Raw genomic sequence first — 25,969 nt, 5'->3', positions numbered from 1 at the left:
ATTGGGTTCAAAATTGGTCAATTTTAATCTTAAATCCCCTCGAAACTCCACATTTAATTTATTTCTGTTCTTAGTTAAGATTGAATTTACGTGACTGAAACCGGCTTCAACCATATAGGAACTTTGAAATGCTATCATAAATGGCTGAGCTATTTCGTCAAGTCTTACATATTTTTGCATTATATTTATATTTGTCCAAAATTTGCTTATTGTTAAATTTTTAAAAAGCGTCTTTGCTTCAAATCCCCATAATATTTCAGCAAGCAATCAGGAATGTCAATGTTTTCCAAAACGACAAAACGCAGTTTAAAATCGTCGCTCAATTTTTGAAGATTACCTACCTGTATATATTTCCAAGTCTTCTTTCATTTCTAATTGTCACATATCTGAAAAATGCTGATAATCCTTCGACCAATCGACCCTTCCGGTTCGGATCAACCCCCATTCGACCCCCTGGCTCAGATCGACCCCTGCTTATGTTAAATAGACCCCTGTGGGTCTATATAGACCACTTTGGCGACCTCTGCCTTATATGTAGAAAATATATTAATATAAATTAACTATGTTTATTTCATAACTGTTAACTGTTGTAATGAACCAAATACTATGTACGTAATGGTTCGAAGAATTTATCCCTATTAAAATATTAATGCCTTTTAACATCAGCTACTGAATATTCAGTAGTTAAAAAGATTCCAAGGTTACGCTGGAATTGAAGGAGTGCTACGAACTTTTAACTGCCAATAACGCCTACTCCATTTTAGTAGTTCACCTTCTTCTAATCGACTAATTTATGAAAAACGGCCCTACTAATTAAAAGTGGCGTCAGAAAAATTTTGATTTATGGCAGTAAGAGATATAAAATATTAACGCATGTTTACTAATGAAATTTGTCAAGTGTTTTTTCTTTTCATTTTTTACTTATAATGAAATATGTTTATATTTTTCCTAGCCTGACTTGTTTGCAAAATAGAATAATTATCTTTCAAATTTATTATTTCGTGAATGAATACCTTTTTCACTAATGATAATAAAAAAATGCGTACAAATAGTAATCAGCTTAGACCGATTTTATGCTTTAACCAATTTAAAGCGTCTAATATTTTATGGAATTCATAAAAACAAAGCATTTTTTCTTGCGTTTTTATGAATGAAATGTAATTTTAAAAAATAATTTAGTCAACAAATGTTCCAAAAGTATGGAGTATTATAATCTGAAAAAAAAAATGTATGAACTTAAATGAAAGAAAAAAACTTAAGAACTTCTGCCAAGAATTTTAGTCAAGATTTTTTTCTAAAATGTAGAGTATTGTATATTCTTATATGACATGCTACTGTACGCATTACACTATATTTTAGAAAATTTTTGATTAAGTAATTTTTTAAGAAAACTTTAATACAATAAAAGCATGCCAAAAATAGTATGTTTCTTTGTCGTGCGATGTTACGATAACATTTCTCTTCCCTCTCTTAAATATTATTTTGCGACTCACAATATGTATATTTTTTGTTTTTATTTTTGATAAGGATTCTAGCGATATGGATCGGCCTTTATGTAACACTCTGTATAAAAGTACTACAAAAATAAAAATCCTCAATGATTAAAATTCAACAAAGTAAAAACAGCAACTTTTGTGATTAATTTACCCTACCTTAATTAACAGTTTAATTAAACATATTGTAATAAATCTCTCAGTAATAAAGTATATTTATTTATAATTTTTCCCACAATAGCTAATTTACTTCGAATTATGAGCTTTTTAGGCAGTCAAATGGTGTTCTTTCGTTATAGGTATTGTCTATAAAAACCTGTCAAATGTACAAAAATGTTATTTAAAATAAGGAGTTGTGGATAAACTATTGTATTAGAAATATTATTATAATACTCACAACATGTTTCCTATCTCATTTTATTGTATGTTTTATAATTAAGACAATGATCTTTCCTTTATCTACTCCCATAAATAATGTCACACTTATTTTCAATATTTTTGAACCCTCCCCTCCTTCCCTTTATCACAAAGTGTCGAACTTCTCCATTCAACCCAATTGAGTGGTCATGATATATTTTAATAGTATAAGCCAGTGTTTCCCAAACTTAAGACTTTTGTGTACCCTTTCTAAATTTTTCGTAACTCTGTGTACCACTAATAATAAAATTAATGTATTTTTACTATAAAAAACTGCACAAAAGTTAAAAATCACAACTGGCTGTTGACACCACCAATTATTAACTGTTAACTCCGCAAAAAATAGCCAAAAGAAGAATACGTCATCATAAATTTTCATGGCTAGCATTGTTTTTAAATAAAAATTTAAATTTTGGTCTGTCGCAAGATATTTCGCATAAGAACGCGTACCCCCGCTAAACTGCTCCCGTACCCCTGGGGGTACGCGTACCACACTTTGGGAAACACTGGTATAAGCTATCAGTTCAAGAACTAAATATATATAATAGAGACCTCATTTACATCGATTTATTTCTAACCTTTAACAATTTAATTGTTTTTTTGATCACAACGTTTAAAATGAATAGATGTGTACTTATTTTGATGAAAACATGTACACATAGAAACATATTTCACTTTACTCCAAATTGAAGCATAGGATCCCATCTTACTTTCTTTGTGGCCAGATATTTTGCCTCTCTCCATGAAAGCAGGTTCTAACCTTTAACAATTTAATTGTTTTTTTGATCGCAACGTTTAAAATGAATAGATGTGTACTTATTTTGATGAAAACATGTACACATAGAAACATATTTCACTTTACTCCAAATTGAAGCATAGGATCCCATCTTACTTTCTTTGTGGCCAGATATTTTGCCTCTCTCCATGAAAGCAGGTTCTAACCTTTAACAATTTAATTGTTTTTTTGATCGCAACGTTTAAAATGAATAGATGTGTACTTATTTTGATGAAAACATGTACACATAGAAACATATTTCACTTCACTCCAAATTGAAGCATAGGATCCCATCTTACTTTCTTTGTGGCCAGATATTTTGCCTCTCTCCATGAAAGCAGGTTCTAACCTTTAACAATTTAAATGTTTTTTTGATCGCAACGTTTAAAATGAATAGATGTGTACTTATTTTGATGAAAACATGTACACATAGAAACATATTTCACTTCACTCCAAATTGAAGCATAGGATCCCATCTTACCTTCTTTGTGGCCAGATATTTTGCCTCTCTCCATGAAAGCAGGTGACACACACATTATAAAAATATTTAGTCCACCGATTTTAAATGATTTTATTTTAATTAAAATGAGAGATGTCACGCTTCTTGTCCCGAAGTGCCATAATTTTGAAAACCAACTAATTCCCTCCAAACGCGAAACCATTTACGGACGCCCCCTAAATATCTTATAAAAGGTAATAGCAAGAATTATGCATAAAATAATAGTCCCAATTAGCGAGCACTCTAATACTTCACATTGCTTTCTTTAAAAACCTTTAAGTCCTAAAATAATTTCTTACCTCTAAACATTATTCTAAAGTTAATTATTGTATGATATTATTTATTGTTTGAAAAGACATTATTAAAAATTTATACTTATAAAGGCTCCCCTCACGTAATTCCATTTTTAAATACAAGATTTCACATCTTAAACAATGCTTTTAACAGAAAAAAATTAAATACGCATGAAATTGATCTTAAAATATATCTTTAAAATTGTATGTTTAAGTAATATAAAATTGTGTTGTGTAGAAGAAAAAAAAAGTCGAAAGAAAAATATTAATTATTGAAAGTTAAACCAAAATTTAGAGCATTTAAAGTTAGCAGAAAAACCATCAAGTCAAAAACAGATAATTGATTTCTAACTGTTATTCAAATTAAATAAAGCTTTCAGAATAAATTAAATAAATTGTGATACAAAAGCTAAAATCTTTGATAACATTCAAATAAATTCTGATTTATTTCATGATTCGAGAGAAAGTGTTTAATTTGGAAAATTATAAGCTCCAACATGTAATTAATTCACCTAAAAAGCTAAGAGCGTATGCTACTGAATATATTTTTCTGCCAATACAAACTTTTCATGCCTAGAACAGCGGTTCCCAATTTTTTTTGGCTGCGGAAGCCTAAAATCTTCCGTCGGCGGAACCCCGACTTTATGAATTAAGTTTATTAAGGGTGATAGTGAACGTTATAATCTATTAAAAACTATTTTCAAAATATTTAATTAGAAGAACGTTTTGTTTCATTGTGCATTGCTTCATTGCTCATTTCTTTCATTGTTTTATCATTAATAATCCTAGATTGGGTTTTATTTCCGACAGCTAAATTTGCAGCCCTTCTGCTATATCTAGCCTAGTTATGATTATTATTTTGCATATACACGAGTAGATAAAGGAAGATGAATTATGGTTTACTACTTCGAATTATGATTTGCCCATTTTTAACAGTAGATAAAATCTGCTGTTCAAAATGGTTTTTAGGGAAACATATTTCTTTATTAAAGAATTATTTTATTCTGAGACGAAAAGCGAGGTAGAAAATACTAATACGGTATTTCTTAAATGCCTGTTATTTTCATAATTTGTTCAATATATTGTTATTAGAAATACTATATTTTCTTTTTGAAAAAGCCATTTAAATTTCATTGGTATTCTACTTGAAATAATTTAATAAAGGCAACTGAAAATTTAAACAAATTATTAAACATAGGTTGTGTTTAAATATAATTCATAGGTTTCAAAACTCATCACTGATTATTAAAAGTACCAACTAGCGGAACCCCTTTTCCCTCTTCCACGGAACACCATTTGTGAACCGCTGGCCTAGAATTTTTCATAACTCTAAAAGTAATCATTAGATATTCTATACATAGCTCCAAAGTTATTCTTTAAGAGCAAATGTGTTGCTCTAAAGTTCTTTTCCTATATTAGTTTTCTAAAGAACAATAGCGGAATTTCAGTAAAAAACTGAAATATCATTTACAATGCCCGAAGAGAGTATTTTCTATACTTAAACAGAAATCCACTATTTTTCTCCACTTCTTTACAATACCTGCCTGCCAAGACTCCGACGGTATATATTTTTTGAATCTTACTTTGAAGTATACGTGACGAAAAAGAAATACATGAACGCGATGCTCAGAAACACATACCAGGACCCATTTTCTGAGGAACAGGCAAATCTTTTTTATTATTAAAAACGCTTTTGTTCCATTATCATGATTGCATAGGACGTGTCCAGACCTGAATCTCGTCTCTTTCTCACCCTAGAGAGGAGGACTAGGGAGCCTGATAAAAGAAAACTGAGGCCATGAATTCTTTCCTGAGGAGGCAAGATATATCTCTGGGAAGTTGTTGGATATATTAAAACGCTATGGTCCAATCTGTGTTACTGCCTGAAAATGGAGATCCGTCTCCCAGAGGTGTCCGTGATCCTCCAACAGATGGCGCTGTTGGTCATTCGCACGTGCTCCATCCCTTCTTGCATCACCGGACAGCTGGAGTGGTCAGTAAAATACCTGTGAAATGTTTTGATGGAGTGAATGGTAGTTCGAGAATCGTGTCTTGGACATCATCCCCTAAGGATGCGATTTATCATGAGCAGCAATCTGTGATTCATCCAGACATTAATCCGGGGTAAGTAAAATATTTTTTGTTGTTGTTGTTTAACTGCATGAATATGTATTTTATTCATTTTTGAACCTTCGAAATCCTCTATACCAGCGGTTCTCAAACCACTGATATTTAAGAATAATATTAATAAAAACTGAAACGAATATATTAACCATATAGTTCATATTCAACGAATAATATGAATTGATCTTAATTATTTTCAATTAAAAATTATAAAGAAATTAAATGTATATACTATTAAAATACTAGACAATTATACACAATATTAAGCTTTGTATTAATAAAGGAGTACCTGAACAGCATACCTTTCTTAAATTTTAAAAACTGTACCACTTAAAATATTAAAATTTACCATCGCCAACCATCTGTTAAAAAAATTTAAATTATACAATAAAAAATTAGTATAAATATTCATGCAACTAAAAAAATTCCATTACATTTTTAAAACTCAAAATATTATTGTTTCCATGTACTTAGAGATGAAATTCAATATTTAATTAACATTGTTTTTTTTGAAAAAGGGAAAAATAATTTAGTTAAGAATGCATTTTCCTTTCATTTTTTATTTAAACAAATTTAAGCAAAAGCCTGTATAATTTTAATTTCATTTGCCTTATCGGAGGTATTGTGTTTAATAAATAGATCAAATGTACATCACGATTCATTTAATTGCATTTTCATTAGTAGCTTACTCTTTATAATAAAAAATAACATAAATAAAATTTATAACAGGTAGGAAACTCAAAATGAATGCATAGTTTTCCTCATTGTTAAAACAAGAACATTTCCCATTTGAAATTGCTCCTCCTTAAAACATTTCCCCCCAAATCAATATATGCTTCCTTGGGAATTTTTTTGACGCATGCAATTCTATTTTCATACACTTTTCTTAGCCCTTTGTCTTTTAAGTAATAATTAAATTACAAAAAACTCAAAAATTTTTGTTGCCTATATTGTCTTTTTATCACGTATTTCAAATCTAACTTTTCACACCAGCATCTATCATTTGCTCCTCCCAAGGTAAATCCATTTCCCATTTGAAATTGCTCCTCCTTAAAACATTTCCCCCCAAATCAATATATGCTTCCTTGGGAATTTTTTTGACGCATGCAATTCTATTTTCATACACTTTTCTTAGCCCTTTGTCTTTTAAGTAATAATTAAATTACAAAAAACTCAAAAATTTTTGTTGCCTATATTGTCTTTTTATCACGTATTTCAAATCTAACTTTTCACACCAGCATCTATCATTTGCTCCTCCCAAGGTAAATGCAAATCAAATTGCTACAATTTCAATTAATGTCGGGCGTTTGAACTTCATAACAACTAAGTAAAGTGGAAATTATGCTGCAACATTTGATTTAAATATATATATATACGTGTTATTATTATTGAAAACGTGAATTACCTAATGAATTATTGAAAATGTGATAAAAAGAAACAAATTATTCCAATTAAGCAGTCGAAAACTATGTGAAACTCAAAGATACTTTTAACACTGTATTATTACAAAAGGTTTTGCATTCAACCCTTTTAAAAGGTTTTACGAGAGAATCTACTAAAACTCTTTTTCCAAGAGCTGATTGCAGAAAATTAAGAGTGGAAAGTACGGATAAATATGCATCAGTAATTTCACCGAAACAAATTACGTAAAACTAAATCAATTCTTTTCTACCTCTTACGCGTGGTAACTTCGGTTATGAAATTGCCGATCACATGACATTCGAGTAGAAAAAATCAAAGAAATTACAATTCGTTAAGACACACAGCTGAAATCATCACGGGAAATCAAGTCCAGGCTGAAGTCATTGTAAGAGAAGGCTATCTACTTACCACACTGGTTATTCGGCTATGGGTCTATTAAATAAATAGCAATACTTTTAAATATCTGTAAGAAAGTCTCTTTAGGAAAATGAACTGGGAAAATCCGGTATTTTCTGCAACTTCTCTTTTGAGAAGCTCAGTTTTATGTTTTCGAACAAGAACTCACGTAATTAACAGAGATTCTTGTTTCACTTTCTGCATTTTTTTCCAATGCTCCTCTCTATATATTGACATTTATCAATTGAGGAAGATGTGTTGACCACTCTTACCTCATATAACGTAAATGCCTCATATAACGTGGCACCGATAAAGTAAGAAAAATAGTACAACGGTAAGAAGAAAGTGATATCCTTGCCGCTAGCCGGGATTTGAACCCAAGACCTTTCTGACTTGAGATCAGCCCGGCCAGAGCTTTATCTAATTTTAGAGATATTTTTCCCAGTGCATAAAAGATAGGGGGACTAAACGAATAATTGTCAGAGGAATTTTTTTCCAACTTATTTATTTTAAACACGTTTTATCTGCATAAATAGATCAAATTATAGGTTAGGAACCAATAATAATTCAATTTGAATTAAAAAATTTTCGATTACCTTAGGCAGAAAATCAATTTTTATGAGAACATATTTAGAAGCAAGTTTTAATTTTTTCAATCATTGAAACTTTGCTAATGTTAAAGTAGTGATCAACGTTATATTAGACTATTTATGTATATAAAAATTATGTATGTAATAAATTAACCATAATTTTTGTATGTAATAAATTATGTAAAAAACTGGATTATGTTCTGAAGAAAATCAATGCAGAGAAAAATTAATGACATTATTGTTCATGTTTAGCTGTGAATAGTGTAAAAATGTTTTAATATTAACAGAAATATTTTGTATAATAATTCTAATTTTATTTTTATGGTAAATGCAATTTTTTATGGTTTGAATAAGCCAATTGAGAATGATAAAAGTATTCAAAATACATATTCTAACTTCAAAAATACTTTGGTTAAAGGAAATACAATTATAGAATTTATAGCAGACATTATGAATAATTATATTCTTTGACTCAAAGTTTAGTCTGCAAAGGTATTTAAATTTTCATACCAAACATGCATAAATAATTTATTTATTTATTTTCTCTTCACATTTTGCAAAAGAATTTTTTTAAGAAAAATATTTTATTCCTATATATATTTTTGCGAGATAAAAAAAAGGAGCTGCGATTAGGAAAATAAAAATCCTTAAAAACGTTAAAATAATGATAGCTAAATGCAGTTTTATAAACTGATAAACTTTCTAGATTTACGCAAAATCATTTTGTTTCTCTTGAATTTAGCAATATCGTTTTTGTTTTCCATTTTTTTTCTTAAAATTTTTTTTCTGTTTCTTTTTTCATGCATTTTTCTCAAATTTGTTGAATTTTATTTACCAGCAATAAATCTGTGTGAAATAACTGGATTTGAGATATCTGTTTACATTTTTCCATCGTAAGATTGAATTTGTAAAACAAAAACGTTAAAAAAAATAGACAAAGATAGACTAAACGTTAAAAAGAAGGACAATATTTACACGAAAACCTACTGTTTGAATATAAAAAAAATATAGATAAGAAAATAATATCGATTTTGAATAAATCTGCTTTTAAATCCTTTTATTGTTTCGAACATAATAAAAGAATATATCCACTTAATTAAGAAAACAACAACTTTAAAGTGTTAAAATAGCAAGTAGAAAGCCTTATTATATTCACCGTTTTCAAAAAATAAAATTTTGGCGAAATTATTAATTTTTGCTGTTATGTAATTTTTTTTCTTCTTTTAAATAAATATTATAAAAGGTCTAGGATAAAAAAGTTTTTTTTCTCTGAATTTTCGATTTTATTTTCAAAATGAAAAAGAAAATTAGAATAGAAAGAACAGGAAATAAAACATGGAAATTAGAGAATATTTGAATTGATATAAAGGTAATATTATAATATAGTTGATATACGTAAAATAATAAAAGAATATATATTATATAAGCAGGAACGATATATTATACGTATCATAAATAAATACGTTGAAAATTTGAGGTAAACTTTTGCAGATAAAATTAATTTTTAGAGAAGCAAAACTTTTCCGTTAAAAATTTATCGGAGGAAAACTGTGTGACGCTGCCATCTGTTGTGTAATAGCGAAACAAATTACTCAACTTGTAAGTTTATTTAACGACAATTCTCTATCGAAATTTACGTTTCCCATCTAATAAAATGTTGTAAGCACATCTTACGCAAAAAATGTGATTTTCGGAATTGAAAAATATTTAATTCATGCTTTCAATTAACATTTTTTCCATTAATACATAACTTTCATTAAATTAATTTCTTTCCATGGTTATTTTTTTAATGTTTTTTTATTTTTAAATTTTTTTTTAAAAAATGTTTATATCCATTTCTTTTTCTGATATTGTATCACATTCTGTTTCACAAATTGGTGTTAGTTAGAACCTGTCTATCTACGGGCTTATGCGCTCTAGGAAAGTTTGATAAAATCATATAAGTCAGCTGGGATGTTTTAATGTGTAATCAGGGAAATAAGAATACAATTTTAATCAAAAAATAGTTTTAGAGATATACAGAAGGTATTTCTCTCAATGTTACATAATGCGTTTTCACATTTGTGCCAGTGAGTGGTAACCACTTTACAATATTATGTGAGTATAATTAAAAGGTGAAAACGGGGAACGGCATACCTTTTTTTTTTCTTTCTTTTTTTGATAAAATCCCATTTTACATCAAATTTCAAATTATTTTGATTATTAACAAAAAACTGTTTATTGAAAAAAAATTTCCAGTTTTAGTTTTTAATTTAGCTTTAATTTTTCATAAAGTTTTTTCTGTGAATTTTTAAAAATTTTTTTTAATGTTCTTTTAAAGTCAAACAGTTAAAAATGTGCTTTTATCATTACGTACTGTAGCAGACACATAATATGAAGAAAAAAAGTCTCAAAATAGTGTGAATTATCATTAAATTATGTGATGTATTTAAAATAAATGAGAAAAATTTTACAGTGTTGTTTATTTAGAACCAAATGAAGTTATATGTAATAGTTTCAAAAACATATCGGCATCTTATTTTTAAAGGAAATCGGTTTAGCATTTTTATATTGAAAAATTTAGAATTATCTACTAGATTTAACATACTAGATATACATGGAATTATGAGTTGAAATAATGAAATTAATTATGCCATAAATTGTCATTCGTAATTACGGAATTAGATTGCTTACAATAAGTATGGCATTAAAATAAAGTCAGTTTTTAAAATTAATGCTTTATAGCAATGTATATTAAAGTATAAAATATAAATAAATGGCAAATTTATTAAAAATTGTAATTTTGTAATTTTTTTCATTTTAGTTGATGATTCTTTTATTAAAGTAATAAAGTCATTAAAGTAGTTTTATGATTGATTTTATTACTGAATTTGATTGATTGATTCTGTGTTGAATCTGCAATTTTATTATGCTTAGTTTTTTGAAAAATGAAAGAAGTTCAAATTTTAGGATAAAAATTGCTGTTATTCGTAATACGAAGTTACATATAAGCATACACGAATGACAACGAAGGATAGATTTACTAAATGTTACTTTAGTTTTGTAAAACATAATTTTGGAAAAAATATGGGAATCTAATAAACTAATTTACAAGGGAAATTGAATTATTTACTAAGGAATATTTTGAAAGTAACTCTTAAGTTATTTTTTTGCAATTTCTTAACACTATTTATACACAATTCACAATTGAATAATAACAACAAATTGTTCAAACCAAACATAAAAATCAACTTTAAGAATATTTAAATTCGTCTGCAAAATTATACAAAAGTAAATTAACATTTTAGACCGTGTTCAGAAAATATTCCTGTACATTTTATTCGTAAATTAGAATTCTTTTTTAGTTTATTAAAGAGATTTTTTCCAAAGTAAATATTTATATTCATTATGCATATATATCGTAATATTTTAAAAAAGTTAAAATTTTATTTTGCGTTTTTTTAATTCTTAAGTATATTTATAATATTAAAATTTGTGAAATAAATATTACTCTTTCCTTTTTATGTATACTGTACGGTTCTATTAACTGGACTATATTCTTCTTGCACCTGCTTCTATCTTTATTGCACCTGCGTCTTAATTCATTTTATGCATTTACTTTGACAAAGGTTGTATGCTTTCATTTAGTAAGTATCTTAAAGACATTTCAGTATTGACTCAATAAATGAGTACATATATTCCTTATAATACTTTATACCATCATTGTGGAAAAATATTTCCATAGCATTTATTTATCGTACATTTAATCTTATCTCAAACATGTAAAAGTTCGGAAAATTCCTTCGTGAATATATCAAACATATTTTGATTTTCTATGACCATTTTTTAAATTTTTATAAAGAGTTAAGTCTATTTGTAATGCCCCAACAAGCGTTCATATGTATGGGGTAAAACTACGTCATTATGTCCTTCAACGAAACGAAATTTTTTATTGCTGTTTGACGAGAAATGTTTCCAAAGCATTTGTTTCAGAAAGTGTTATACAGTGATATATATATATATATATATATATATATATATATATATATATATATATATATATATATATATATATATATATATATATATATATCCATTTGTCCGTTTCTAAAGCGTAAATTTTTCGCAAAAGCTTTTAAGTACAGAAATTATACATTTTGTTTCTTCAAAAATCTTATAGTAGGCTAGAATACATTTTCTTTTAATTTAAGAGTTTTTAACAAGTAAAAAATATATTTTGATTAATGAATACATTCCACACATTAAATTTTCGAAAAAAGTTTTTGGAGTGTATAATAAAACGAGTGATAAGCTTCCAAAATTTAGCGTTTAAGAGAAAATTTTTAAACCTAATTAATTTATCTGATCTTGCAGTTTTCAAAATTTGCATAACTATGTACTATATACCTTTCCTGAACACTGTTATTTTTATCTAAATTTCAAACATTATGCAGGTTTTTGATATGATCTGTCAACTATTTTCCTTAGAGGTCCTCTTCAGATTTTTATCTTTCTTGGAATGGCAACAAAATTACGCCCTGTTGTGAGAACTTCTAGCGAAGTGAAGTGAAGAGGAGAATCGGAGGAAAAAAATAACAGACGATCTTTTTAGCTTCTGAGAAAAGGCGAGTTTGAGAAAATGCAAATGAGTGTAGAGTATCGCACATGAAGGGACAGATCTATATTGAACGACATGATGTATTCTCAGAGGGCTGAGGGGTTGGAAACAGATGTTCCTTGACGTTTTCTCGACGACCCTTGGATGAAGAAGAGGGGAAGGGATGGTGGAAGTCAGTGGCAGAGATCGACTGCCAGTTCCAAGCCTTTTCCTCGATATTTTTTCCCTATTTTCTCTACAACTTATCTGTTTCCGTAAGCCCTGGGGATGATTTTATATTTTTTGAAGGGGATATTGAACTGTAAAATATTGTCTTTGAGAAATGTAAATGATCTTTTAACCAGCTCGAATATTTTGGAACTTTGAAGTGAATCTTTCTTAACCATCGATAAAAAGAGATTTGTTGACTTTTGAGCATTTTATGTGCAAGTTAACGAAGTTTAACAGGTTAAATGTATAAAATCATTTTTATTAATAAATAGAAATTATTAATAAATAAATTTTAACCTTGATCGACTGACAATGCCTATTTTTATAGCGTTTAAAAATATAATTAATAAATTTAAATAGGCTTTAGGAATAAATTAAAAAACTTCAAATAATGTTTCGGCTTGAGCACTCAAATCCTCATTATTATAGAATAGGCTTGTACTGTAAACAATTTACCAACAAAAAATATTTGAAATTAATATTCTATACTTTAAAATAGCTAACGAGTTCTACTATTTGAATAATGAGCACATCCTTAAGAATATTTTCTATCATTATGTATTCTATCACTAATCTATTACTCGAAATTAAATACTATTTGTCCAGGGGAACGAGATTTAATTACAACTACAATAATACATCACTCTTCTAGAATTTCAATTTTTTAGATAAGTGTGGCTGTCTATTATTAAGTGTGTAATAACATGGAACAGCGAAAGTTTCCTTTTGACTTGCAAATATTAGATATTTTATTTTATAACCGTCAATCCAATTTTGAGTTTACGACAAAAAGTCTTCAACTCCGTAGCCTTGTAATTTTGAAACCAATTCAGAAAATAAGGGAACTCCTGGATCAATTATAGGGAGAGATTTGCCTTTGTGCAGGACTTTTTGATGTGACTAACCTGTATTTGCGTTATATGAAGGGGAAAACCGCAGAAACCTCCCAAGGATAGCCTGACGGCAAAAGGACCCAACACCATAATCCGTCCATCCCTGAAGATATTTTACGTCTGCTCTGTGGTCGGTGCGAACTGGGTTCGGAATTCATATCGACCAGCCATCGCCGGTATTGGATCATCTCACTGGGAATCTGGACCACCTCATTGGAAGGCAGCACTCTATTTCCTGAATACACACGGTTAAGTATTCGATATTATAAAAGGTAGAGGAAAGATTCACAACTGCAATGAAAGTGCAACGCGTTCTAAGATTTTTAATTTTGTAGATGCATGTGGCTGTTTATTATTAAGTGTGTAATAATATGGAACCACCATAGTTTGTTTTTGACTTACAAGAATCATGCATTATAAAAGGTATCTCTTTCAATTAATTTCTGGACTTTATATTCAAATTTTCTCTTAGTAGGACTCAATTTTTCAAAAACTATTGATTTTCAATTAATGGGACCAAAATCAATAACGGAAAAAATAATATTCCCAAGCCTGCAAATTAGCATTATGTTTCATGTCCTGACTGTCATCACAGATCATCAAATCAAGAGAAATACAGTGCTCAAAAAAAAGAAACGGATCACCCTGAATAACTTTTGATCTAATGATTGGATCTTCACGTTCTATGACTCAATCTTAATGGTTAGAAGGGGTGACCTCACAGAGCTCATAATAGAAACGTGCTTTCGCTGAATAAACAAACTTTTTTTCCGATGGAATCGGATTTCTGCCCCCTAAAATTTAAGGGATAGTCCAATCTGGGGAATATGGTCCTAAAAGTTTCGTCATGAAAGTGATCTAAAGTTATGACCCCTTATTGTCAATTTTACTTTTTGATCGTATTTCACCATATTTTGAGAACTTTTTAATCGGATCGAAAACATGTGGCACCCAATTGTTAAATTCGTTTATCCAAAGATAATTCCTTTCGAAATATATCTTTAGATAAATATTTATCATGTATTATAATTTTATTTAATTATAATCGAAAAGATTTTGAATTTTACGTTCGAGAGTTTTTTGCACCATTTTAAAGAATGTAAAGTAATAATACAAAATGTGAGCAAAAGTGGTTGAATAGTTCCTGAGAAATTGAATTTTGAAAATGTCGTATTTTTAAAATTTGATTTCTCATGGACTATTTGACCAATTATTCGAGTAACTTAGTTTAAATTGGTTATTGTGAATGTTAGTTTACTATGAATAAAAGAACTATTGGTAAAAATAAAAAATATATAATATTTTGAAAATTTCCTCAGCACATCTATTCGTACAAACGTGTTGTACTGTTATCGATCAATTTGTTGATAATATAATTTTTCAAAAAAATGAACGAACAACATTGAAATTAATCGTTTTGTTGTTTTTTTATTAGCATTTTCAAGATACATTAATTTAATCGTACAAAACGAAGTTACAGGTTTGTAACTCTACATTTTTAAATAATTGCATATGTGTTTCTTCATTTTAAAATTTAATGTTGTACTGCAATATGCGCGGAGATGAAAAAAATCTGGTAAAATTACTCTACTGTTTGGTAATGACATTTCTGGAAAGAAGGACCACAATTCTGGTTAATAAATTTAAAATATACGGTATTAAAACCTTTAATTTGTTGACTTTTCCGTTCATATGGTAATGGTTTACCCGGAAATTCTAGTTTTCAAAATTATAGTTCTTATTATCATGCATTTAGAAAAAAAAATACAAAACTGAAAAATAAATATAACAGAATAAATGGTTTTGTGCTATAAACTTGGGTATTATGATAAAATTAACCAAATTTTTAGCACATTTTCCAAATTTAATCACATGTTAATAAAACTTAATTTTATTGTTAATTTTTCCAAATTCATTTCCAAAGTGCTTCGGTAAAGCTTTATTTTACCGAGCTGTTTGATGTTCCCATTGAGCCATAACCATGGTAAGTTTAACCATATTCTAGTAAATTTGTCTATACTTTTTCTTAAAGTATTTATCTGAACTTAAGTTTACAGTATAATTTAGAGCTATATGAAAAATTCAAAAATACTTCTTTTAATATCCCTATTAAAATCTAAATATAATCAATTAACGTCATTAATGCTCATTTTTTACCACTTAGCAGAATATTATAAATTCAAAAATATATTAAAAATGAATTACAGTTAATAAAAATGTTTTCCTGCTGTCCGTGTTAAATAGTATACAGTGCACAATAATAGTATATAGTCCAGTACACACAGTACTGCGATTGCAAACTTAGTACGAAGTCAGGACATACCATAAGAATTGAGAGCTGTACAGCAAGCCATGAAGTGAAATGTCATATTTAAATCATCTTAATTTTATGCAAATTTTATATTTCCTAATATTGACTAAAATTTTCTTGAAATAGCTCAGATATAGCTGCATTATCGTAATATGTGTATTCGACTATAAAATTGGTGAGTTCTGCAAATTTGTTGCCAAATCAAATAACAACAATACGGTTAAATCTGGGCAATTTTTCGAGAATATTTATAAGAAAACATAAAAAATATCGAGATTTACGATTAAATGAATAAAATTAGCTAATCAAATGTCAAATTTAATTAGTTCCTAACTGAAAAACTCTTCTATCATTGGCCATGGTTTGGTATGCACGATTGCGGTAATTGTAATATAGCTAAACTTGAATCCATTTCAAGTCACATTTCGACAATATTATTAATAACTATAAAATTTATATGAAATTAAGACGATTTAAATAAATAAAAGTATTGGTTCAAATGTACATGCGCAGTTAGTCTACAATAGGTATGTACTTTTAGCGGCGTAATGAATGACATGCTATGCAACTCTCGTGGTTTGCTATGCAACTTTCAATCTTTATGGTGTGTCCTTTTCCTGGTTTGTAATCGATGTGCCGGATCACCCTGTTTACTATTAAGCACGGCCCGAGTTAGTGCATTTTCATTAACTGTGATTCTTTTACTATTCCTGATAAACTTTAAAGTTTCTTGATGATAAAAATGACACGAAGCCAAAACGCAGCACGTCTTTAATATCGAAATCATCTGACATCAAATTTCTTGGTTATTCTCGTGTTTGAGATTACACAATTCTCAGTTTTATTTTGCAGGATTTTTTTTCTTAAATAAATTAAGTAAAAAATGTAGAAATTAAAAATAAATTTCACCAAAAATCGGTAAATAAATAACACTATTATTTTTTTATGAATAAGATGCAAGTGTCCTTTTCGAGAAAACTTTTTCCAAGATTATTTCTACCTAGATTTTATTTATTCTGAAAAATAAGATATTCTTGCTGCTAGGAATATTTCACTATGTCCCCTTCAGCAGATTGTCATGATGACGTCTTCTTCGAAGTTATGTCACCTCCCCATCGCCATGATGCGGAAATTGATGGGGCACCCCCGCAGTCTTCCCCTTTAATAGCTGCAAGATGGACCCGGGCTTCTGAAGGGTGGGTGGGTATGGAAACCGGGCTGTCCCATCACATTCCAAACAATCCAGAGGCAGGATCTTATGGTTTAAGACCATCATATCATCCCTGAATTCAAACCATGTGTAAAAGTGCTGACGTCACCGAGTTACAGGAGATTTTTCAAATAAATTTTACTTCGGGAGTGTTTAAAAGTCGACATAACTTTTAACCGAAGATTTGATTTTAAAGTTTATTCTGATTTCTTAAGAGAAAACATAGCTGTTATTTTCTCGAAAAGGACTTGATTTTCTAAGTTAATTTATGTAATAAAACTTATAATGAGAATTTTTTTTTAATTACATTTTAATTTTATTAAAAAAAATCTCGGTAATTTTCTTCCAAAAAAAATCAATTTTAATTTTTTTAAACTCATTTATTGCGTAATACATGTTTTATTGTGAATGTGCAAGTGGTTGATAACAAATATCCACCACTGGGAATAATATTTGAAATATTAAGGGGATGAATCAGCAAATAAATTTTCCCGACTTTTTCAATTAAAAAAAATGCTTTGCTAAATTATTTAAAAAAATAATATAGCAGGTATTGTTCAAATTACTGAAATACAAAAATGTTTAAATGTAATTTCTTCAAAAATTTTAGCTAGTTATTTATATGAAAAGTGTGTATTGTGTTTTATCTTAAAAGCATTTTCAAATATATATGTAGCAACTCTAGTATTTCTAGCAACTTCTAAAGTCATTGATGTAATTTTGATTAAATAATAAATACTTGGCAAAATTCATAAATTTATCCATTACTATGTAACAATAGTTTATTTAGAATACAGTTTAAAATAAGAAATTTAAACAGAAGTTTAGTGATAATACATGGGATAAAGAAATCTGTTAAAATTACCGTACTGATATTCTTAGTAAAAAAAGCATAATTTTGGTTAATAAACCTAAAATCTTTGAAACCATTCATATTTCATTATGGTATTTAAACCATTCATAAGGTAATTTCTTAGTTCCTATGTTACCGCTTTACCAGAAATTCTGATTTTCAAAATTATAGTTCTACATTTAGTAAAAATTATAAAACAGAAAAGTAAATTTAACCGAATATATGGTTTTTGTTCCGTGCTTTAAGATACCGTGAAAAATTACTAAATATTACAAATGTTACTAAATTTTATCACATCTTAATGATCCATATTTTATTGTTAATTTTACAAAATCACTCCCAAAGCTCCTCGGTATAAAGTTCCGAGCTTTTTTTTACCATATTCTGGTAGTTTTAATCATACTTTTGTTCTCTGTACATGTGGTAATGCAATGTTGAACTATTTTTTTCGTACGTTCAGAAATAGCTAAAAAATAACACTTAAAGTTTTTATACTGCTTGCTGTCAAATTAATGTTTGGACTTATGAATCTAATAAAATATGTGTTCAATTCATATTTGCATTGAATAAAAATTTTTTATTGAATCGAATAATATATGTTATAATGTAACTTTTGTAACCTTGTTATCTAATGTAATCTAATGTAACTTTTGCAATCTTCAATTTCTACAAAAAAATATAGAATAATTTATAGTTATTGTGACGTACTTCAGTATTGTAGTAAAAAATTCTTTTGATGCAATTTTTTAAACATTTTTTAAGCATAAATTGATCTTTAAACTTCTCTTGACTGACGTTCGTTATCATTCTAAATATATAATAAATTTTAAACACAAGATTTCAGAACATTATGATTAAATCTTTCCTTAAACTGTTTCTTAGAAATTTCTGTTTCAAAACTAATAAATTAATATTACATTAAATTTTGTACAAATTTATTCAACTGAAGCGTTTAAAAATTTTCCAGTGAAAAGCAGCCTCAGGAGAAAAGCAGCAGCCACAAATCTTTGAATTTTGTTAATAAAATTTTTTTCTACATTTTTAATACTGTTTTTTGTTTAATTAATATGTATAATTCATCTTAAATATTAATATTATTTATTTTTCTATCTTAGAAAAACAAGGAAAAATAAAATGTAAATAATTTATATTTTCTTACACATGCTTTCAAATATTCAAAAGTAAAGTGGTTAGTTTATAAAATAAAAAATTTTGTTTTATACATTATAATTAAATTATATGCAGAGCTTTTTTTTCATTTTATAGGCAGTCTCTTATTAAATTAGTGGGAATAGGGATTTTTCTTTTTCTATTTTATTCAAAAAAGAATTGAATAAGACATTCTTTCACACACATTTAGTTACGTGTTATAATATTTCTAATTGCATACACTAAGTGAGGTGTAAAAAAGAGAAACCAGTGAATTTCATTTTTGAGGGGAATTTTTGAGGCCATATTCAGGTTTTTACAGCTTAAATATTAAAAAAAAATTTATAAATTCATTAACTTGCAATGTCATTTTTCTAAATTAAATTTCTGATTAAAATGCTTCGTCAGAAATTTCTTCATATTTAATTCATTTATCAACTTCACCATGGTGCTGTTACACCATAGGCTATACTTAGATTAATAGGTGTATGATAGGCTTTTAAACCATAAAAAAAATAATTGCTCTTTTTAAAAAATATATATAACGTTATTTGTAATGGAGCAAGTAGTATTAACTATTTACTAATTATATTATTTTAAATAGAATTTTAAAAAAATCAACACTTCAATGTATTTTTATTCATATTCATAAATTTATTAATAATTGATTTTGTAAATGAAAAAAATTTCATTGTTAAGTAACTTTCTCTTAGAGCTAAATAACTGCAGCTAAGAACAAAGTTGAAAAATCATTGTTTGGAAGTGAGCTGTGTAAGGAAGACTTTACCATTAACGCAAATTAAGAAACCGGTTTTCACGCTGTATTTCATAAACCTAAACTATTAAAATGCTAATTATAATATTTTTCACTTATTTTAATCTAAATTAATGAAAGATAAGGAAAAAAGTATGAAAAATGCGTTTAATAAAAATTCTGCGTGAAAGGGCTCAATAAGAATTTTAAAAATATTTCCATTTAATACTACCCTACTAATACTATTAAAAAAAGGTAAAACCTTACCCAGATTTAAGTTATTTGCTAAAATACTGAGCTATGGTTTAAATTTAGTTTTTTTTCTTTCTATGTAGCTTTATGCAAAATATTGTTAAATACACTGATATTTGTACCACTTTTTATTCTAAATTAATATATTTATTGAAATACGAAAGTAATAGATTAAACATGCTTGCTCTGAGTGTAACAAACCATCATTCATAAAAAAAAGAAGGCGATTATATTCTATTAATACTAATAAAAAAAGCTACATAGATTTAAGTTATTTACCAAAATATTGAGTTATAGTTTGAATGATAAAAATCAAGTGCCTTATTTTGAAGTAGCTTTATCCAAAATCATTAAATATACTGACATTTGTACCGTTTTTCAATCTAAATTAATGTAGTTATTAAAATACGAAAGCAATAATTTAAACAAATTTGCTCTGACGAGTGTAACCAAACATCTTTTATGAAGGTAAGAAGGCAATTATTTTATAATTCAGTGCTTAGTGAATCCATTTTATATCTATATCATCTAACATCCGTTTCATGAATTGATCTCCTATTCTTTTACTTAAAATCGATATTCATAAACGAGTCCAAATTTGCACACAAATTCGAATATTAGTTATACAAAATGGCGACTTGAAGAGACTCAGAAATTCACCCGGTTTCTGACGAAAATTGAAATACTGGATGGAAAGTCATAAATCGGAAGGAAATGTTATTAAGTCCTGACGCTTATTTCGGCAAGATTTACGACAATGATGGTAGGACACGAAAAATTACGAGAAAACTTCCGGTTATCATAAGTTGTATGTTGTCGAATAGTAGTATGTGACTGTCCACACTTTATTTCTTGGTGCACTTCTCTCGATTGGAAGGCGTCACCACACCGGCAATAGAATATCGCGGATGAAAATTATTGCTTTAATCAGTGAAAGGTTAAATGAATATATTTTACCACCTCCGTTTTGAGATTCTAGTCTCGAAAATTAAAAACCGAGCTTTTACCAATTTTAAGAGACTCAAAAGACCAGTTTTAATCTGTTAACTGCTTCTAGTCTTTTATTTTATGAATGAGTTGCAGTTATAAATATGAATTTTTTCTTTGCTGCTGCCTGTATAATTATAGCTTTTTATGTTATGAAAATAAAATTTTATTTTTGAACCGTCGTAGAATAAGTTCAATAAAAAGATTAATTTTTGTTTCATTTCACTATTATTTTCAACGTATTTTTTTATAACGTTCGGAATTTCAATTTTTATTTAATATATGTATCAATATATTTATCGATTATCTTTTTTTTGCGTCATTCTATATTCTATTTCTATTCTATATTCTATTTCTATTCTATATTCTATTTCTATTCTATATTCTATTTCTATTCTATATTCTATTTCTATTCTATATTCTATTTCTATTCTATATTCTGCTTAGTATTACCGTCTGTATATTTGCATTATCTTACGTATTAAATAATCTAAATGTTAAGATGACAAAAAAAAAGAACGTATTACATATATCATTTTGTAACAATTGTAGGACAACATTCTGTTGTGTATATCTCGGTGTATAAGTCGACCAGTTATATAAGTCGATCCCCTATTTTTGACTACAAGGTAACAAATTTTTGGTATGTTGAGTGCATAATTCGACAGCTGCAAGATGATTGTTATAGTCGATTATTATCAACGACATGTAGCAAATGATGATAGACGCGTGGCAAAATGAGGATTCAAATGTTTCAGTAAAATATTTTAATGTGCAAATTTGAATATTTTTTTGGATAAAAATGAAATCGATTCTTTGTGATGAATGAGGATGAAGTAAAATTGCGGTCCGTATGACAACACTGCTTACGTTAACGAAAATGATGTTCAGAAATATTTAAATGTATAGCTTTGTAGTATGTTTTAAAAGTTTTCATTGTGTTTTAGATTTTAAAGAACCCCAGAATAAATTACATTAACTTTTCTTATTTGTAATTTTTTAAACGTAATTTTAAGTACTGTTTACAAAAAAACCCTTTATTTGTAAGGAAAATTCGTCGAGAAAAATGCGAAATTAATTGTACATAACATATTTAAAATACTTTTTGAAAAGTAATTTGCAAAAGTAAATTGATACAGAGTTATTCTTATGTATCTTATTGCTAAATTGCATAGATATTTCATGATCAACGAATGCTTGACTCTATTACCAGTTCATAAGTCGACCCCCTAGTTTTTTAAAATACTTACTTCACCTCCATTACCAAATGCTTTTCCAAAATGTTTACCTCCATAACTTTAAACGTCTTTCAAATGTTTAAAGTTTGAGAAGTCGACTAATACACTGATTGTACCTCAAACACAGAGCTATGCGTTTTTCTGTAATCAAATTTAAGATGAGTTTCATAAACGTTAACCCCATCCTTCTCGCTCCCGTGATATTGTCGGGCTGGAGTGTTCAGTAGTAACGAGCCAATGAGAGTAAAACTAATTCATTTCTTTTGCCCGGAAAGCATTTTATTTCTCATTTGACGCACCTGATGGCAGTAGCAGGATATTTTCAAGGTAATTGTAGATAGTTAGTTTATTTTAAACTAGTTGCAGCACTAATCAAATACGTAATACAAATACGAAAGCCAAAAAAATAGGCACTTTTATGACCGTTTTCTTGAAAAATAACCGATAGTTAAGGGGTTAAAAAACACATATTAGTTTTAAGTGCAATAAAACAGAAATCATCGCTTTGTTATCAGTTTATTTAAAAGAAGACTATTCTTTTAAGATTCAAAGAGTTAACAAAGTAAAAAAAATAAGAAATGGCCATTAAATTGCAGACACAATTGAAATATTTTTATTTACCTTTTTCGTTTTAGTTTTGTTTATGTTAAGTTTTATTTCTAGTTTTATAAATATTGTGAAAATTTTCAGCCTAATTTCAATTATAATGGTTACCGCTGACCGGTTTAAGGCTGACCGGCAAGACTTAAAGCAGGATAAGAAATGATAATGGAAAAGCAATAAATCCAACTTATGATTCACTAAAGAAAGGAGCAAATTATGCTTTTTAACTTAATTTTTATTTTATGATGGTAATTTTTAATATATTTTACTTTAATTATCTTCCCGGTTTTCCTTTTCTTTTTTCACGTTACTAAATATTAATTGTTACCCCCTTTTTTAATATGTTGAATACTGAATTCTTACTCGAAAGCGTTTTACTTTCTTTATACTGCAAAAAGTTTTGTTAAAACAGGATGAAAACAATAAATTCAACTTATAACACTAAGGAAAACAATTATAAAAACAATAAATTATACTTATGTTTCACTAAGGAAAGGAGGAGATGCTCTTTAAAAAAATTTTATTTTATCGTGAGAATCTTCAATACATTTTACAATAATTATCTTTCCAATTTTCATTTCTTTTTGTCACATTACTAAATATTAATTATTATTCCCTTTTCAATATGCTAAATAATGAATTCTTACTCGAAAACGTTTTACTCTTTTTAGATTGCAAAAAAATTTGTTTTAATAACGATATTGAACTTTTAATAACTAAAAATTTACGTAAATATGGAGGCATTATATTTTCATCTTTCTCACAGACCTAAAAAAATAAATAATCCTACCTAGTCACTGTCAAGAAAACTGGGATTTGCACAGTGGGTCATAGCTCTTCATGGGCTGTTGCGCCACTGAGTGAGTTAATGATTAAGTAATTGTTTGTGTTAAATTATATTGTTTGTTCAGGAAAAAAAAGCTTTGGTAACTAAGTTTTAATAGTTTTAATATTATTCTTTCAGCCCATGTAAGATAAGTATTTCACAGATCTGTTGTTACAAACAACAGGCTTTAGACATCTAAAACTAATTCATTAATGGCTTTTATATTTCTATTACCGAAATCTATGTTGTGTGTAATATAGGGGAAAAATTACGGAATTTTTCTATTGTTCAGTGGCCAGTTTTAGCATTCTTAACAGTGGTCATCTTTTAAAATATGTGACCATTTTTCATAAATTAAAAATTCTAATTGTTGAAAAAACTTTTTAAATTAATAATGTATTGCATTACTTTTGAAGTATTTCTGAAGGTATGGTAAATAGTTCAAGATTAATTTCGAAAATGAAGAATAATTTTCAGCTACAAGCGTGAAATAAAATAATTTTCTCAAGATTTTAAAATATTCATAATAATTCCCTATTTATGAAAATAAGAATAAAATGCATATGGGATGCATTTTTGATATATTTAGTCACCCTGTGTTTGTTAACGATGTTAATTTTATAATATAGTGTGGGATTGTTTAAAAAGTTACTTTCGTTCTTGAAATTTAGGGGAATTTAACTGTAGACCACTGTGATTTGAGAATGTGATGTTGCTACATCACACGTGCGTTGTTTTTCTACTCCTCAATAGTTTTTTCAGTTTTCGTTCTTTTAACCGCAATAGCCTTTTACTTCATTTAACTTGTTTGACTCTTTTTTCGTATCGATTAACCCTACCCTAACTTTAACCGTATATCGTTTTTATCGCTTTTCCGCGTGCCTTCTTGGCGGCAGTCGAGGAAGCCACCGTGAGAGAGAAGCATGGCTCTCATTTTTATGATAGCTTCAAGGCTCTTGCCTTTCTGCTCAACATTTGTCCCTTTTTACAAGAAATAACTATGGAGATTCATTTCATTAAGTCAAAAATTTAACAAAAATAATTTCAAGACACTATCACGTTCCATTAAGATAAAACAATGAAGTTTGACACGTGTTCCTGATGTTCTACTGTCCAAGTGTGCATGCGGCACGACTCAGATAATTTGTTGATGAACTGGAATCCATCTTCATTCAAAATGAAAATTATCCTTTTTGTCTAAGAAGTGAGTTTTTCCCCACGAGATCCCGTATGTGTTAACACCACCTGTCCGGAGCCACCAGCATCTAAGAATCAGTCATGAGAAGAAGAAATAAAGTTCCTTAAAATTTCCTAAAAGAACTCTTAAATGTTTCAAATCCAAGTAGCACCATTAGACCACACGATCCTGGAGATCCTTCTGGAACGAAGGATCAGGTAATTGATTTGAACAACATTTCACTATTACGATCACTCTTTTATGTTTTTATTTATTTCATTCAATATATATATTTAAAATCATAACGATATAACATATTAATGGTGCCGTATGGTGCTGATTTTTTTTGTTTATGAAATGGAAATGCATTGTTTATATTTTATTTAATTGATGATCATGTTATAATGTTTTATGATTGAAATTGCATATATTATTACACGAGCGAAAAATTACGAAATGGCTGAAAAGATCAATATTTCGATTCAAAATTACAATGGAGACGAGTCTCCGGAGTGGTTTTTGGAACAGCTCTGTGATCTAAAAAAACTTAATGGCTGGTCAGATGAGGTTGCTCTCCTGTTTTTGAAATCGAAATTAACAGGAAATGCTAGACAATATTTCCAAACATCCCCCGAATTCAGAAATGTAAAATTTGATGAAGCAATTATCCTAATTAAGTCTTTCTTTTCAAATGATGATAGCCCCTCTACTAATTTATTAACTCTGAATAATATTCAGTTATTGCCAGGCGAAAGTATCAAAAATTTTGGTCATAGAATAAACACCCTAGTAGCTAAAACTTATAATTCAGTTACGGATCCAAAAGCACTAAACCAAATTAAATCCCTACAACTCATAAATGCTTTGCCTCTAAATTTGAAAGAAAAACTAATGCTTGAA

At 28.2% G+C, this 25,969-nt stretch overlaps 1 protein-coding gene across 1 annotated transcript in view; it reads left to right on the top strand.

Annotated features, from left to right (window-relative positions):
• The window catches only part of LOC107440233 (uncharacterized), a 513,892-nt gene that overhangs the window by 16,265 nt on the left and 471,658 nt on the right, over positions 1-25,969 (top strand). Inside the window, exon 2 of the mRNA XM_087165502.1 lies at positions 5,236-5,601. Coding sequence (XP_087021628.1) covers positions 5,339-5,601 — 263 coding nt within the window. The 5' untranslated portion in view covers positions 5,236-5,338. The remainder of the gene's footprint in view (positions 1-5,235; positions 5,602-25,969) is intronic.

The sequence above is a fragment of the Parasteatoda tepidariorum genome, chromosome 6, assembly GCF_982258835.1.
Source record: "Parasteatoda tepidariorum strain Cologne lab strain chromosome 6, Ptep-v5.0, whole genome shotgun sequence".
NCBI classification, from domain to species: domain Eukaryota; kingdom Metazoa; phylum Arthropoda; class Arachnida; order Araneae; family Theridiidae; genus Parasteatoda; species Parasteatoda tepidariorum.
This window is presented reverse-complemented; position numbering and strand designations above follow the sequence as displayed.